Source organism: Leptidea sinapis, chromosome 23 (genome assembly GCF_905404315.1).
Source record: "Leptidea sinapis chromosome 23, ilLepSina1.1, whole genome shotgun sequence".
Classification (NCBI taxonomy): Eukaryota; Metazoa; Arthropoda; class Insecta; order Lepidoptera; family Pieridae; genus Leptidea; species Leptidea sinapis.
The window spans coordinates 2109005-2124766 of NC_066287.1; the positions used below are offsets into that span (position 1 = coordinate 2109005).

General features: G+C 43.6%; 2 protein-coding genes across 2 annotated transcripts in view; both read right to left on the bottom strand.

Moving 5' to 3' along the window:
* The window catches only part of LOC126971328 (serine-rich adhesin for platelets-like), a 30951-nt gene extending 28371 nt beyond the window's left edge, over positions 1-2580 (bottom strand). Inside the window, exon 1 of the mRNA XM_050817566.1 lies at positions 2131-2580. The gene's annotated coding sequence lies outside the window, so the exon portion shown is untranslated. The remainder of the gene's footprint in view (positions 1-2130) is intronic.
* The window catches only part of LOC126971283 (mucin-5AC-like), a 41386-nt gene continuing 27961 nt past the window's right edge, over positions 2338-15762 (bottom strand). Inside the window, exons 3-9 of the mRNA XM_050817510.1 lie at positions 13976-14188; positions 12368-12631; positions 11767-11874; positions 11521-11724; positions 6451-8311; positions 2522-2850; positions 2338-2364 (exon numbers count right to left, since the gene is read on the bottom strand). Of these exons, the coding sequence (XP_050673467.1) occupies positions 2338-2364; positions 2522-2850; positions 6451-8311; positions 11521-11724; positions 11767-11874; positions 12368-12631; positions 13976-14188 (3006 nt within the window). The remainder of the gene's footprint in view (positions 2365-2521; positions 2851-6450; positions 8312-11520; positions 11725-11766; positions 11875-12367; positions 12632-13975; positions 14189-15762) is intronic.

The window sequence follows — 15762 nt, forward strand, 5'->3', positions numbered from 1 at the left end:
TGTCAGCCGATGTAGTTCTATCATCTTCCGTTGTTGGCTGACTTGTTGTCGTAAAGTCATCTGTGGTTGCAGCGCCGTTGGTAGACGTTATCTCAGCCGATGTAGTTCTATCATCTTCCGTTGTTGGCTGACTGGTTGTCGTCAAGTCATCTGTGGTTGCAGCGCCGGTGGTCGACGTTATGTCAGCCGATGTAGTTCTATCATCTTCCGTTGTTGGCTGACTTGTTGTCGTATAGTCATCTGTGGTTGCAGCGACAGTGCTAGACGTTATGTCAGCCGATGTAGTTCTATCATCTTCCGTTGTTGGCTGACTGGTTGTCGTCAAATCATCAGTGGTTGCAGCGCCGCTTGTTGACGTTACGTCAGCTGATGTTGTTGTGTCATCTGCCGTTGTTGGCTGACTTGTTGTCGTATAGTCATCTGTAGTTGCAGCGCCAGTGGTAGACGTTATGTCAGCCGATGTAGTTCTATCATCTTCCGTTGTTGGCTGACTTGTTGTCGTAAAGTCATCTGTGGTTGCAGCGCCGTTGGTAGACGTTATGTCAGCCGATGTAGTTCTATCATCTTCCGTTGTGGGCTGACTGGTTGTCGTCAAGTCATCTGTGGTTGCAGCGCCGGTTGTTGACGTTACGTCAGCTGATGTTGTTGTGTCATCTTCCGTTGTTGGCTGACTGGTTGTGGTAATGTCATCTGTGGTTGCAGCGCCGGTGGTCGACGTTATGTCAGCCGATGTAGTTCTCTCATCTTCCGTTGTTGGCTGACTGGTTGTCGTATAGTCATCTGTGGTTGCAGCGCCGGTGGTCGAAGTTATGTCAGCCGATGTAGTTCTATCATCTTCCGTTGTTGGCTGACTTGTTGTCGTATAGTCATCTGTGGTTACAGCGTCGGTGGTAGACGTTATGTCAGCCGATGTAGTTCTATCTTCTTCCTTTGTTGGCTGACTGGTTGTCGTCAAGTCATCTGTGGTTGCAGCGCCGGTTGTTGACGTTACATCAGCTGATGTTGTTGTGTCATCTTCCGTTGTTGGCTGACTAGTTGTGGTAAGGTCATCTGTGGTTGCAACGCCAGTTGTTGACGTAACGTCAGCAGATGTTGTTGTGCCATCTTCCGTTGTTGGCTGACTGGTAGTCGTAAAGTCATCTGTGGTTGCAGTGCTGGTGGTTGACGTTATGTCAGCTGATGTTGTTGTGTCATCTTCCGTTGTTCGCTGACTGGTTGTCGTCAAGTAATCTGTGGTTGCAGCGCCGGTGGTAGACATTATGTCAGCCGATGTAGTTCTATCATCTTCCGTTGTTGGCTGACTGGTTGTCGTCAAGTCATCTATGGTTGCAGCGCCGGTTGTTGACGTTACATCAGCTGATGTTGTTGTGTCATCTTCCGTTGTTGGCTGACTGGTTGTCGTTAAATCATCTGTGGTTGCAGCGCCGGTGGTAGACGTTATGTCAGCCGATGTAGTTCTATCATCTTCCGTTGTTGGCTGACTTGTTGTCGTATAGTCATCTGTGGTTGCAGCGCCGGTGGTCAAAGTTATGTCAGCCGATGTTGTTGTGTCATCTTCCGTTGTTGGCTGACTTGTTGTCGTATAGTCATCTGTGGTTGCAGCGCCGGTGGTAGACGTTATGTCAGCCGATGTAGTTCTATCATCTTCCGTTGTTGGCTGACTTGTTGTCGTATAGTCATCTGTGGTTGCAGCGCCGGTGGTCGAAGTTATGTCAGCCGATGTAGTTCTATCATCTTCCGTTGTTGGCTGACTGATTGTCGTATAGTCATCTGTGGTTGCAGCGCCGGTGGTCGCAGTTATGTCAGCAGATGTTGTTGTGTCATCTTCCGTTGTTGGCTGACTTGTTGTCGTATAGTCATCTGTGATTGCAGCGCCGGTGGTCGACGTTACGTCAGCCGATGTTGTTCTATCATCTTCCGTTGTTGGCTGACTGGATGTCGTCAAGTCATCTGTGGTTGCAGCGTCGGTGGTAGACGTTATGTCAGCCGATGTAGTTCTATCATCTTCCGTTGTTGGCTGACTGGTTGTCGTATTGTCATCTGTGGTTGCAGCGCCGGTTGTTGACGTTACATCAGCTGATGTTGTTGTGTCATTTTCCGTTGTTGGCTGACTGGTTGTGGTAAGGTCACCTGTGGTTGCAGCGCCGGTGGTCGACGTAATGTCAGCAGATGTTGTTGTGTCATCTTCCGTTGTCGGCTGACTGGTTGTGGTTAGGTCATCTGTGGTTGCAGCGTCGGTGGTTGACGTTATGTCAGCCAATGTTGTTCTGTCATCTTCCGTGGTTGGCTGACTAGTTGTCGTAAAATCATCTGTGGTTGCAGCGCCTGTGGTCGACGTTATGTCAGCCGATGTTGTTCTATCATCTTCCGTTGTTGGCTGACTGGTAGTCGTAAAGTCATCTGTGGTTGCAGCGCCGTTTGTAGACGTTATGTCAGCCGATGTAGTTGTGTCATCTTCTGTTGTTGGCTGACTGGTTGAGGTAAAGTTATCTGTGGTTGCATCGCTGGTTGTTGACGTTACGTCAGCTGATGTTGTTGTTTCATTTTCCGTTGTTGGCTGACTGGTTGTCGTATAGTCATCTGTGATTGCAGCGCCGGTAGTCGACGTTATGTCAGCCGATGTCGTTGTATCATCTTCCGTTGTTGGCTGACTTGTTGTCGTATAGTCATCTGTGATTGCAGCGCCGGTAGTCGACGTTATGTCAGCCGATGTCGTTGTATCATCTTCCGTTGTTGGCTGACTGGTTGTCGTTAAATCATCTGTGGTTGCAGCGCCGGTGGTAGACGTTATGTCAGCCGATGTAGTTCTATCATCTTCCGTTGTTGGCTGACTTGTTGTCGTATAGTCATCTGTGGTTGCAGCGCCGGTGGTCGAAGTTATGTCAGCCGATGTTGTTGTGTCATCTTCCGTTGTTGGCTGACTTGTTGTCGTATAGTCATCTGTGGTTGCAGCGCCGGTGGTAGACGTTATGTCAGCCGATGTAGTTCTATCATCTTCCGTTGTTGGCTGACTTGTTGTCGTATAGTCATCTGTGGTTGCAGCGCCGGTGGTCGAAGTTATGTCAGCCGATGTAGTTCTATCATCTTCCGTTGTTGGCTGACTGATTGTCGTATAGTCATCTGTGGTTGCAGCGCCGGTGGTCGCAGTTATGTCAGCAGATGTTGTTGTGTCATCTTCCGTTGTTGGCTGACTTGTTGTCGTATAGTCATCTGTGATTGCAGCGCCGGTGGTCGACGTTACGTCAGCCGATGTTGTTCTATCATCTTCCGTTGTTGGCTGACTGGATGTCGTCAAGTCATCTGTGGTTGCAGCGTCGGTGGTAGACGTTATGTCAGCCGATGTAGTTCTATCATCTTCCGTTGTTGGCTGACTGGTTGTCGTATTGTCATCTGTGGTTGCAGCGCCGGTTGTTGACGTTACATCAGCTGATGTTGTTGTGTCATTTTCCGTTGTTGGCTGACTGGTTGTGGTAAGATCACCTGTGGTTGCAGCGCCGGTGGTCGACGTAATGTCAGCAGATGTTGTTGTGTCATCTTCCGTTGTCGGCTGACTGGTTGTGGTTAGGTCATCTGTGGTTGCAGCGTCGGTGGTTGACGTTATGTCAGCCAATGTTGTTCTGTCATCTTCCGTGGTTGGCTGACTAGTTGTCGTAAAATCATCTGTGGTTGCAGCGCCTGTGGTCGACGTTATGTCAGCCGATGTTGTTCTATCATCTTCCGTTGTTGGCTGACTGGTAGTCGTAAAGTCATCTGTGGTTGCAGCGCCGTTTGTAGACGTTATGTCAGCCGATGTAGTTGTGTCATCTTCTGTTGTTGGCTGACTGGTTGAGGTAAAGTTATCTGTGGTTGCATCGCTGGTTGTTGACGTTACGTCAGCTGATGTTGTTGTTTCATTTTCCGTTGTTGGCTGACTGGTTGTCGTATAGTCATCTGTGATTGCAGCGCCGGTGGTCGACGTAATGTCAGCAGATGTTGTTGTGTCATCTTCCGTTGTCGGCTGACTGGTTGTGGTTAGGTCATCTGTGGTTGCAGCGTCGGTGGTTGACGTTATGTCAGCCAATGTTGTTCTGTCATCTTCCGTGGTTGGCTGACTAGTTGTCGTAAAATCATCTGTGGTTGCAGCGCCTGTGGTCGACGTTATGTCAGCCGATGTTGTTCTATCATCTTCCGTTGTTGGCTGACTGGTAGTCGTAAAGTCATCTGTGGTTGCAGCGCCGTTTGTAGACGTTATTTCAGCCGATGTAGTTGTGTCATCTTCTGTTGTTGGCTGACTGGTTGAGGTAAAGTTATCTGTGGTTGCATCGCTGGTTGTTGACGTTACGTCAGCTGATGTTGTTGTTTCATTTTCCGTTGTTGGCTGACTGGTTGTCGTATAGTCATCTGTGATTGCAGCGCCGGTAGTCGACGTTATGTCAGCCGATGTCGTTGTATCATCTTCCGTTGTTGGCTGACTTGTTGTCGTATAGTCATCTGTGGTTGCAGCACCGGTGGTTGACGTTATGTCAGCCGATGTAGTTGTGTCATCTTCCGTTGTTGGCTGACTTGTTGTCGTCAAGTCATCTGTGGTTGCAGCGCCGGTGGTTGACGTTACGTCAGCAGATGTTGTTGTGCCATCTTCCGTTGTTGACTGACTGGTTGTGGTAAATCCATCTGTGGTTGCAGCGCTGGTGGTTGACGTTATGTCAGCTGATGTTGTTGTGTCATCTTCCGTTGTTAGCTGACTGGTTGTCGTCAAGTCATCTGTGGTTGCAACGCCGGTGGTAGACGTTATGTCAGCCGATGTAGTTCTATCATCTTCCGTTGTTGGCTGACTTGTTGTCGTATAGTCATCTGTGGTTGCAGCGCCGTTGGTCGAAGTTATGTCAGCCGATGTAGTTCTATCATCTTCCGTTGTTGGCTGACTGGTTGTCGTATAGTCATCTGTGGTTGCAGCGCCGGTGGTCGAAGTTATGTCAGCCGATGTTGTAGTGTCATCTTCCGTTGTTGGCTGACTTGTTGTCGTATAGTCATCTGTGGTTGCAGCGCCGGTGGTCGACGTTATGTCAGCCGATGTAGTTCTATCATCTTCCGTTGTTGGCTGACTTGTTGTCGTATAGTCATCTGTGGTTGCAGCGCCGGTGGTCGAAGCTATGTCAGCTGATGTAGTTCTATCATCTTCCGTTGTTGGCTGACTGGTTGTCGTATAGTCATCTGTGGTTGCAGCGCCGGTGGTCGACGTTACGTCAGCAGATGTTGTTGTGCCATCTTCCGTTGTTGGCTGACTGGTTGTGGTAAAGTCATCTGTGGTTGCAGCGCTGGTGGTTGACGTTATGTCAGCTGATGTTGTTGTGTCATCTTCCGTTGTTAGCTGACTGGTTGTCGTTAAATCATCTGTGGTTGCAGCGCCGGTGGTAGACGTTATGTCAGTCGATGTAGTTCTATCATCTTCCGTTGTTGGCTGACTTGTTGTCGTATAGTCATCTGTGGTTGCAGCGCCGGTGGTCGAAGTTATGTCAGCCGATGTTGTTGTGTCATCTTCCGTTGTTGGCTGACTTGTTGTCGTATAGTCATCTGTGGTTGCAGCGCCGGTGGTAGACGTTATGTCAGCCGATTTAGTTCTATCATCTTCCGTTGTTGGCTGACTTGTTGTCGTATAGTCATCTGTGGTTGCAGCGCCGGTGGTCGAAGCTATGTCAGCCGATGTAGTTCTATCATCTTCCGTTGTTGACTGACTGGTTGTGGTAAATCCATCTGTGGTTGCAGCGCTGGTGGTTGACGTTATGTCAGCTGATGTTGTTGTGTCATCTTCCGTTGTTAGCTGACTGGTTGTCGTCAAGTCATCTGTGGTTGCAGCGCCGGTGGTAGACGTTATGTCAGCCGATGTAGTTCTATCATCTTCCGTTGTTGGCTGACTTGTTGTCGTATAGTCATCTGTGGTTGCAGCGCCGTTGGTCGAAGTTATGTCAGCCGATGTAGTTCTATCATCTTCCGTTGTTGGCTGACTGGTTGTCGTATAGTCATCTGTGGTTGCAGCGCCGGTGGTCGAAGTTATGTCCGCCGATGTTGTTGTGTCATCTTCCGTTGTTGGCTGACTTGTTGTCGTATAGTCATCTGTGGTTTCAGCGCCGTTGGTCGAAGCTATGTCAGCCGATGTAGTTCTATCATCTTCCGTTGTTGGCTGACTGGTTGTCGTATAGTCATCTGTGGTTGCAGCGCCGGTGGTCGACGTTACGTCAGCAGATGTTGTTGTGCCATCTTCCGTTGTTGGCTGACTGGTTGTGGTAAAGTCATCTGTGGTTGCAGCGCTGGTGGTTGACGTTATGTCAGCTGATGTTGTTGTGTCATCTTCCGTTGTTAGCTGACTGGTTGTCGTTAAATCATCTGTGGTTGCAGCGCCGGTGGTAGACGTTATGTCAGCCGATGTAGTTCTATCATCTTCCGTTGTTGGCTGACTTGTTGTCGTATAGTCACCTGTGGTTGCAGCGCCGGTGGTCGAAGTTATGTCAGCCGATGTAGTTCTATCATCTTCCGTTGTTGGCTGACTTGTTGTCGTATAGTCATCTGTGGTTGCAGCGCCGGTGGTCGAAGTTATGTCAGCCGATGTTGTTGTGTCATCTTCCGTTGTTGGCTGACTCGTTGTCCTATAGTCATCTGTGGTTGCAGCGCCGGTGGTAGACGTTATGTCAGCCGATGTAGTTCTATCATCTTCCGTTGTTGGCTGACTAGTTGTGGTTAAGTCATCTGTGGTTGCAGCGCTGGTGGTTGACGTTATGTCAGCTGATGTTGTTGTGTCATCTTCCGTTGTTAGCTGACTGGTTGTCGTTAAATCATCTGTGGTTGCAGCGCCGGTGGTAGACGTTATGTCAGCCGATGTAGTTCTATCATCTTCCGTTGTTGGCTGACTTGTTGTCGTATAGTCATCTGTGGTTGCAGCGCCGGTGGTCGAAGTTATGTCAGCCGATGTAGTTCTATCATCTTCCGTTGTTGGCTGACTTGTTGTCGTATAGTCATCTGTGGTTGCAGCGCCGGTGGTCGAAGTTATGTCAGCCGATGTTGTTGTGTCATCTTCCGTTGTTGGCTGACTTGTTGTCGTATAGTCATCTGTGGTTGCAGCGCCGGTGGTAGACGTTATGTCAGCCGATGTAGTTCTATCATCTTCCGTTGTTGGCTGACTTGTTGTCGTATAGTCATCTGTGGTTGCAGCGCCGGTGGTCGAAGCTATGTCAGCCGATGTAGTTCTATCATCTTCCGTTGTTGGCTGACTGGTTGTCGTATAGTCATCTGTGGTTGCAGCGCCGGTGGTCGACGTTACGTCAGCAGATGTTGTTGTGCCATCTTCCGTTGTTGGCTGACTGGTTGTGGTAAAGTCATCTGTGGTTGCAGCGCTGGTGGTTGACGTTATGTCAGCCGATGTAGTTCTATCATCTTCCGTTGTTGGCTGACTGGCTGTCGTCAAGTCATCTGTGGTTGCAGCGCCGGTTGTTGACGTTACATCAGCTGATGTTGTTGTGTCATCTTCCGTTGTTGGCTTACTGGTTGTGGTAAGGTCATCTGTGGTTGCAGTGCCGGTGGTCGACGTTATGTCAGCCGATGTAGTTGTGTTATCTTCCGTTGTTGGCTGACTTGTAGTCGTATAGTCATCTGTGGTTGCAGCGCCAGTGGTAGACGTTATGTCAGCCGATGTAGTTCTATCATCTTCCGTTGTTGGCTGACTGGTTGTCGTATAGTCATCTGTGGTTGCAGCGCCGGTGGTCGACGTTATGTCAGCAGATGTTGTTGTGTCATTTTCCGTTGTTGGCTGACTGGTAGTCGTATAGTCGTCTGTGGTTACAGCACCGGTGGTTGACATTATATCACTCGATGTTGTAGTGTCATCTTCAGTTGTTTGTTGACTGGTGGTCGTGTAGTCACCCGTGGTTGATATTATATCCGTTGGTTGTGTCACAGACGTTGTTGTCGACTGGGTGGTAACGGGCTGAATTGTTGTAGACTGAGTCGTGGTTGACTCCGTTGTAGAAGGTTGAGCTGTAGTTGATGTGGTTGACTGGGTTGTGGTCGATTGGGCTGTGGAGGGCTGACTTGTTGTGGGTTGTGTCGTGGTTGATTCTGTTGTAGTAGGTTGATCTGTAGTTGATGTGTTTGACTGAGTTGTGGTCGACTGTGTTGTAGTGAGCTGACTTGTTGTAGACTGGGTCGATATTGATTCCGTTGTAGTAGGTTGAGCTGTGGAAGCTGTGGTCGACTGGTTTGTTGTGGGCTGACTTGTCGATGTTGGTGTCGTGGCCGTCGTTGTTGTTATAGTGCAATTGACTGCCCATGGCCAATTACAAACCTAGAAATAAAGACATAAGCTATAAAATAGGATTATTATATTAAATTTTGAATATACATTAATTGTTGCAAATTGGGGCAAACTGGCAAACTGCAAAGTGTTGAGGCGACCGCGCGCCGTTGGACATTCGCAACACCAGGGGCAAGAGATGCGTCACCTTCTTCATCTTGAAGGTCCCTGAGTAATATTGATTCGGGAAAACAGCAACCAGCAATTGATTTCACAAAGCACGTCTGTGAGAGGCAAGAAATTTATTTCGAAATGGGTGGTTGTAGAAGGCCGGAAATCAACATAATGTGGGTGGAGTTTCACTTTTTAATGTAGTGACCTGTAGTGGAATTCGGCTGCTGGTATCAGTGAACAGAGAACAGTTCTAAAAATATATAAATAAACATTTAGAAACTCCTCTCAAAAAATCACCTCAATCACCACCGTCCGGTCACATTTTCTAATCACAGGAACGTTGCAAACCTTTTAGAGAAGTGTTCGCATATTTTTAAAGGTAGCCATGTCGTATCATTCTGGAAAAATACGCAGGAAAGCCAATTCCATAGTAACGTTGTACGAAGAAAATTCTATCAATTGTGGAGGAACGCCAGACCGCCAGATAGTAGGGATATTATAAAAAAAATATCATGTCTTTCGTAGGTGGATTTTGAAGTTAGGAATGTTTGGATTCAAACAGGTCTCCAGCTCGAAGACACAATGAAGCGACTCTTCGCAACGCCAGTGATTATTAATAGCTAATAAGTACCTATAGATGTTTTTTTCGCAAATTAAATAAGTTTTACAATAAAGGAGACAAATGATGCCGAAAATTACTATTTCCTAAGCTTACTGACGATACTTTCCTTTTTTTTAATAATTTTCTAATTTACAATTATTTTACGCACGAGCTATTTTGCTCAGAGAGAGAGAGCTTATATATATTTTTTTTAAAGATTTGTGTCTATACAGTATGTTTTACAAGAAGAATTCCATAGCTATAAAGCGAATAATCCACAATGAATTCCGCCAACACAAAGTAAAGCACTTTAGCGTCCTGGCTGGAATACCAAAACAAGGATGGTAAAAATTTCCACGTTGAAATCTCATTAAGCAACAGACAAACTGATTATGATAGAATCAGGAGAAATTTGAATCTAATTTAACACCAAAGTATGCTACACAACTTTTTCGCTATGAAGGCATGGAAATTCATTTAAATTATTATGAAAGCAGGTTAGACTGTGTGCATACAAGGGTGGAGGTGAACCTGTAGTAAGAAGACAAGGTGAACTATATTAGTTCACCTTGTCTTGCACGATTCAGCTTATCTGGAGAACTATATGGGTATATTACTGATTGTGTATATAGTATGGGGAGTGTGCCCAGGAGTGTTTTACCTCCCTCCACTTCGGAAAATCGAACAATCAGACGTGACAACATTGTTTTATATTCGAATTAACTGAAAATTTGAAGGCCAAGATATTCTTTCTAAAGGATATTTTTGTGGCCCTATTGTCTACGCTAGGTGTGGTACACCACACAAAAAGATGATGAAATAAGTATAGAACCTTATTGTATTTGGCTAGGAACCTGATAATTTTGAAAATAAACAGCGATCTTCATTAATTACTCAAAATGGCAGCTACTTTTAACACTGCAATATTATGATGCGCAGAACTATTTATCTTTTTGATACTAAATTTTGGACTCGGGAAGGGCGTTAAGTGATGTTTTAGCAAAGCAACTATTTTGTCAATTCATTGTCCGTCAAGGATAAATAACTTTTTATTTATCTTTGAAATGGGTACTTATTTTTGATTGGTTACCACTTAAACTTAGCATTACGGCGAGACTAAATTGAAAATGTTCATGTGTTCTAGTTTAACAGATGTTCTAGTGAGTTAGTGAAGTGTGTAGTATTTTTCATTTGGTCAATCCATAAGACAAAGATCGATAAACAGCATCATATTTACGTATAGGTACAATATTTTATTTTCTAGCACATATTTCCTTAAATGATTATCATCATCAGCCGGAAAACGTCCACTGCTGGACAAAGGCCTCTCCCAAAAATTTCCACGACGATCGGTCCTGCGCTGCCCTCATCCAACGTATTCCGGCGATCTTGACCAGATCGTCGGTCCATCTCGTGGGGGGCCTGCCAATACTGCGTCTTCCGGTACGTGGTCGCCAATCGAGGACTTGACTGCCCCAACGGCCATCTGTCCGTCGAACTATGTGCCCTGCCATCTGCCACTTCAGTTTCGCAATCGTTTGGACTATGTCGGTTACTTTGGTTCTCCTACGGATCTCCTCATTTCTGATTCGATCTCGCAGGGAAACCCCGAGCATTGCCCTCTCCATTGCTCTCTGAGCGACTATGAGCTTTCTCATAAGGCCCATAGTTAGCGACCACGTCTGTGTACCGTAAGTCATCACTGGCAACACAAACTGGTTGAAAACGTTCACCTTTAGACACTGCGGTATTTGGGACGAGAAGATTTTACGGAACTTCCCGAACCGAGCTAAGAAAATAGATTGTTTACTTCTTATATAAAAAGTAATATGTAGTATTTTAATGCAATTACTACGAAGATAAACATCATGAAAGTAGTATTGTAGAATCAGTATTTACCTCTGAAATGTTTCTTTAGCTGAATTGTTGCTATATATGCAACAAAATCTAATACAGAAGACGACACCATTATATTTTTTTTTACCGGTTAAAACACATAACAATAACAATAAAAACGAAAATTTAAACGCGGGCCAATTTGACAGTACACTAATGGACACTAAATTGTTTCAAAATATTTACATGGTCTTCAATTATTATTGCATCTCTTTCGCTCACCTAGGTTTTATGTAAGGATAGTTATCTCACTTTTACATAGGATTCGTCTATTACGGTGGTATACTAAGTTTATGGTTATCATGACACCTGCCAATATAATCATAATCTTAACATAAAATTACGTTAGGGAAAATAGCGCCAGCAATTGAAAATTTATATTTATCTCATACTCTTCTTCTATTCGTGAAAATGTTTTTATGTATTATTGCAGTATTGCTTGTATTTTTTGTTTTTTGTTTTTTCGAAGAAGTGTACAAGACCTAGCAATTTTTCTTTAAATTTTTATCCTAATTATGTACTTATATTCCATCCAGGAAAGTCTGGTTGCAACCATTGTATAATGGGATAGAACTAAATTAAAGCGTACCTGTTCAATGGGGTCAAAATGTGTCCCAGGTGCACAATCACGTTCTACTTTCTCGCCAAAGTTACAGTAGTAGAACTTGCTACAGTCCAACTCGTGTGGTAGCAGAAAATGTACTGAGAAATCTTTGGGGCAGCCGTTTGGCAGAAACTCTGTATCGGATTGTGTTGTTGTTGTTGATGTTGTTGTTGTTGTTGATGGTTGTACTGTTGTTGATGTTGTTGTTGATGGTTGTACTGTTGTTGATGTTGTTGTTGATGGTTGTACTGTTGTTGTGGTTGTACTCGTAGTTGTCGTTGTTGTCGTTGAAGAGGTCGTTGAAGAAGTACAATTAGCTGCCCATGGCCAATCACAAACCTGAAAATAAAAAAATCAAATTTGTTTCAAAATAAGAATTAATTGGTGAACCTAATCTGATTAAGCATTTTGAGTTTATGGATTCAATTAACTTCTTATAGCTGATAGCATTCATTTACTCTCATCTCTAATTATAAATACGTATGTATGTTTCTTTCAAGTAAGATTTACATAATCTATTTAACTATTAATATCAATAAATTGCAAATAGTAAATATCATTAAGATCGCGGTCGGCAGGTAAAGTGCCCATGAAGCTGGCAACGTTACCTCTCTGTATGGCCTAACTTATACTGTGACAGAGGAACGTACCAGACCTTGGGTCACCTGCCAAATCGGTAAGAGTCTAGAGACGACTCTAGGATGAGTTTTTGTGATGATTAACCCCATTTAATTTTTATTACTTATTATCATTATTATATATGACTCGGGTGAAGTCTAGTCACCTAGACAGGGGATTAATTCCATAATGAGAGAATTAAATTAATGCGTACCTGTTGAACGGGGTTAAAATGTGTTCCTGGTGCACATTCACGCTCCACTTTCTCACCAAAGTTACAGTAATAGAACTTGGTACAGTCCGATTCGTGTGGTAGCAGAAAATGTACTGAGAAATCTTTGGGACAACCATTTGGCAGAAATACTATATCGGATTGTGTTGTCGATCGCTGTGTTGTTGTTGTCGTTGTTGGTTGTGTTGTAACTGTCGTTGTTGTCGATGAAGGAACGCAATTAGCTGCCGATGGCCAGTCACAATTCTAAAAACATACAAACACAGTAAGTAATATTGCCTCACCAAAAATATTTCATATTCAATTACCAAATTTACAGTTATTTCAAATGCAAATAAAAATATTTTTATTAAAAAAGAATATTATGATATCACTTATTGAAAGTCAAAAGCTACCCGTCCGAAATAGTATGCCTCGGACTTGAGAAGAACGGGCGCAAGAATATCAATGGGCTTCAATTTTTTTTCATAAAAATATAGTTACAATGTTATATCGTTAAGAGTCATTTATGTTATAGTAACCTTTACCACACAAATGTTTTTTACAATTCTTTTGAATTTCGAATACATTTACGTATATATATTTTTATTTCCAATATTTTCTTTCCACACACATATATTTTTATTTCCAATATTTGTTTTGTATGGACATATTATCTGTGAGAGAATTTATTGACGCACGGATTGACAGTTCTGCTGTGAAACAATTTCATTATAACAACAAGGAGCATACGTTACGAAAAAATTTTTATGATATGAAATATTATATAAAATACATAAAAAACAGTATTTTATTTATTATGTACAGTACAACGTCTGTCGGATCATATAATATATATATACATTATATACAAAAGACTCACAGAATATTAACAAAGCGTGGAAAAGAGAAGAACATCTATAACTAAGATACAGCAAGATAGAATAGGAAAGTGAATCTATTGTAACTGTAACCGATTTTGCTTGACAAGTCGTATACAGTCAGTCATACTTGGCATTGCTCCTTTGAAGTGAGAATGAGATGCTTTGAACTGTTTATCAAGGAGAAAATATTTATTTTTTATAAAAGATATATTTACAAATTAAATTTGTAACCAAAATTTATGAACGATGCGGGACTCAAACGTGCCTCGTTCCTCCCGAGCGCTCTTTTGAACTGAACCCCAGAGGCAGCGGGTTCGAGTCCTGCGTCGTTCATAACTTTTCGCTACAAACTTAATTTGTATAATATAGATTTTTTTATGAAAACAAGGGACGAGACGAGCAGGACGTTCAGCTGATAGTAACAGGTAATTGATACGCCCTGCCCATTACAATGCAGTGCCACTCAGGATTCTTGAGGACCCCCAAAAATTCTGAGTGGCACTACAACTGCGCTCATCCCTTTGAGACATAAGATGTTAAGTCTCATTTGCCCGCTAATTTTACTAGCTACGGCGCCCTTCAGACCGAAACACAGTAATGCTTACGCATTATTGCTTCACGGCAGAAATAGGCGCCGTTGTGGTACCCATAATCTAGCCGGCATCCTGTGCAAAGGAGCCTCCCACTCGTAAGATAACATTGAACCAAATAAATTCGTACAAATTACCTCTGTCTTTACATTGAAGTGTGTTCCAGGCGCGCAGAGCATTTGCACCTTATTGCCGTGTACGCACTGGTAGAACTTATCACAATCCGTCTCGTGTGGAAGCAGTTTGTTAATGCTACCATCCGATGGACAACCATTCGCCAACGTTCCACCACTAAATATAAAGTTGGGGTCATTCTCAGAACACTCCAGTCGTTCTTGGAATACGCAGCCCTAAAAATAATAAACATTAATTATTCTTTGTTTCAGAAAAAGTATCAGCTAGAACACGCTAGCATTACTTATATTCCTGGTCGCATAATATTCTAATAGTTTTAATTTATAGGTACTATAAATGGTATTAACATAGTGGGAGTTCCGTGGGGAATTATGTGAATAAATATATGTCTTGGAAGGGAATTATCCGCGTAACGTAGTTTGCTAAAAAAGTAAAAAAAATGCTGTTTCAACTAACTCAACATGACTACTAGACTAACCAACATGGTGGCATTCTCCTGATGACAACCAAATAATCTGGCAGAGGCAAAAGACCGCGGGGTCATATAGAGTTTTTTTTTTGAAGGTACCCGTACGCTGGTCACCTAGTGTTAAGTGATCACCGGCGCCCACATTCTCTTGCAACATCAGAGGAATCACAGGAGTGTTGCCGGCCTTTAAAGAAGGTGTACGCGCTTTTTTTGAAGGTGCCGTATCGTCCCAGAAACACCGCACAAGGAAGCTCATTCAACAGCTTTGTAGTATGTGGAAGTAAGCTCCTTGAAAACCGCACTGTGGAGCATCGCCACACATCCAGAAGGTGGGGATGATATCCCCATAACTTGTGGCGTGTGCAAAGGTGCTTTAACAGCTTTTCGTAATACTCCCCGTGATAAATGAGTAAAGACACACAATGAAGCGACGTTTCTACGCAACGCCAAGTGATCCAGCCATTCACAGAGCACTGGGTCCCCGACAATTCGAGCTGCTCTGCGTTGCACGCGGTCAGATGGATCGAGCTGATACTGGGGTGTACCAGACCAGAGATGACAGTAATACTCCATGTGAGGCCGGACCTGCGCTTTGTAGAGCGCTCGAATATGGGCCGGCTTGAAGTATTGCCGTGCTCTAATAATGACGCACAGTTTCTTCGAAGCCAATTTGAGTTTGCCCCACAAATAGCCACAGAATTGGCAATCGCTCGAGATTTCGAGACCCAGTATTGAGATACTAGGCGAGCCTTTAAGGGGAGTGTTGTCGAAGAGAGATACGACAAATGGGGTTTTTTATGACTAGAATGGGTCTCACAATCTAAATAAGCTGGTTGTTAATAAATCAGCGAAGGTATTTTAGAATATATACAACGAGCCTTTCGTCTCACGCCACTGGTCGTAATTTCGACTATTTATCCAACATTCGTTTCACTTATATACTTAATGAAATGGTTGTGTAGCCAAACATCAACTTCAACTATTGGTTTTTATATCAATTTTCTAATGTTAACCTTCAATCACATCCGTATCTGGCAGTCTTGCAGGTTATTAGTTCGCAGAAAAAAAAAGTGATCATTCAACCCCGGTTATTATCTTTGCTTTTAATTTCTGCCATGTTTTTGGTATCGCCACTTATCGTTCTTGTTTCGATTTTAAATCATTCTTATAAAGTATTCAGTTCTTTTCTTAGACTTTAGTCCCACATGGTAAAATATTGGTAATCGTAGAAAGATTTACCTCAAATTACTTTATTATCAACAACTTTATATTTATCACATTTGTTTGTTGCTTATATGTTGTTTGAATTCACTATTCTGT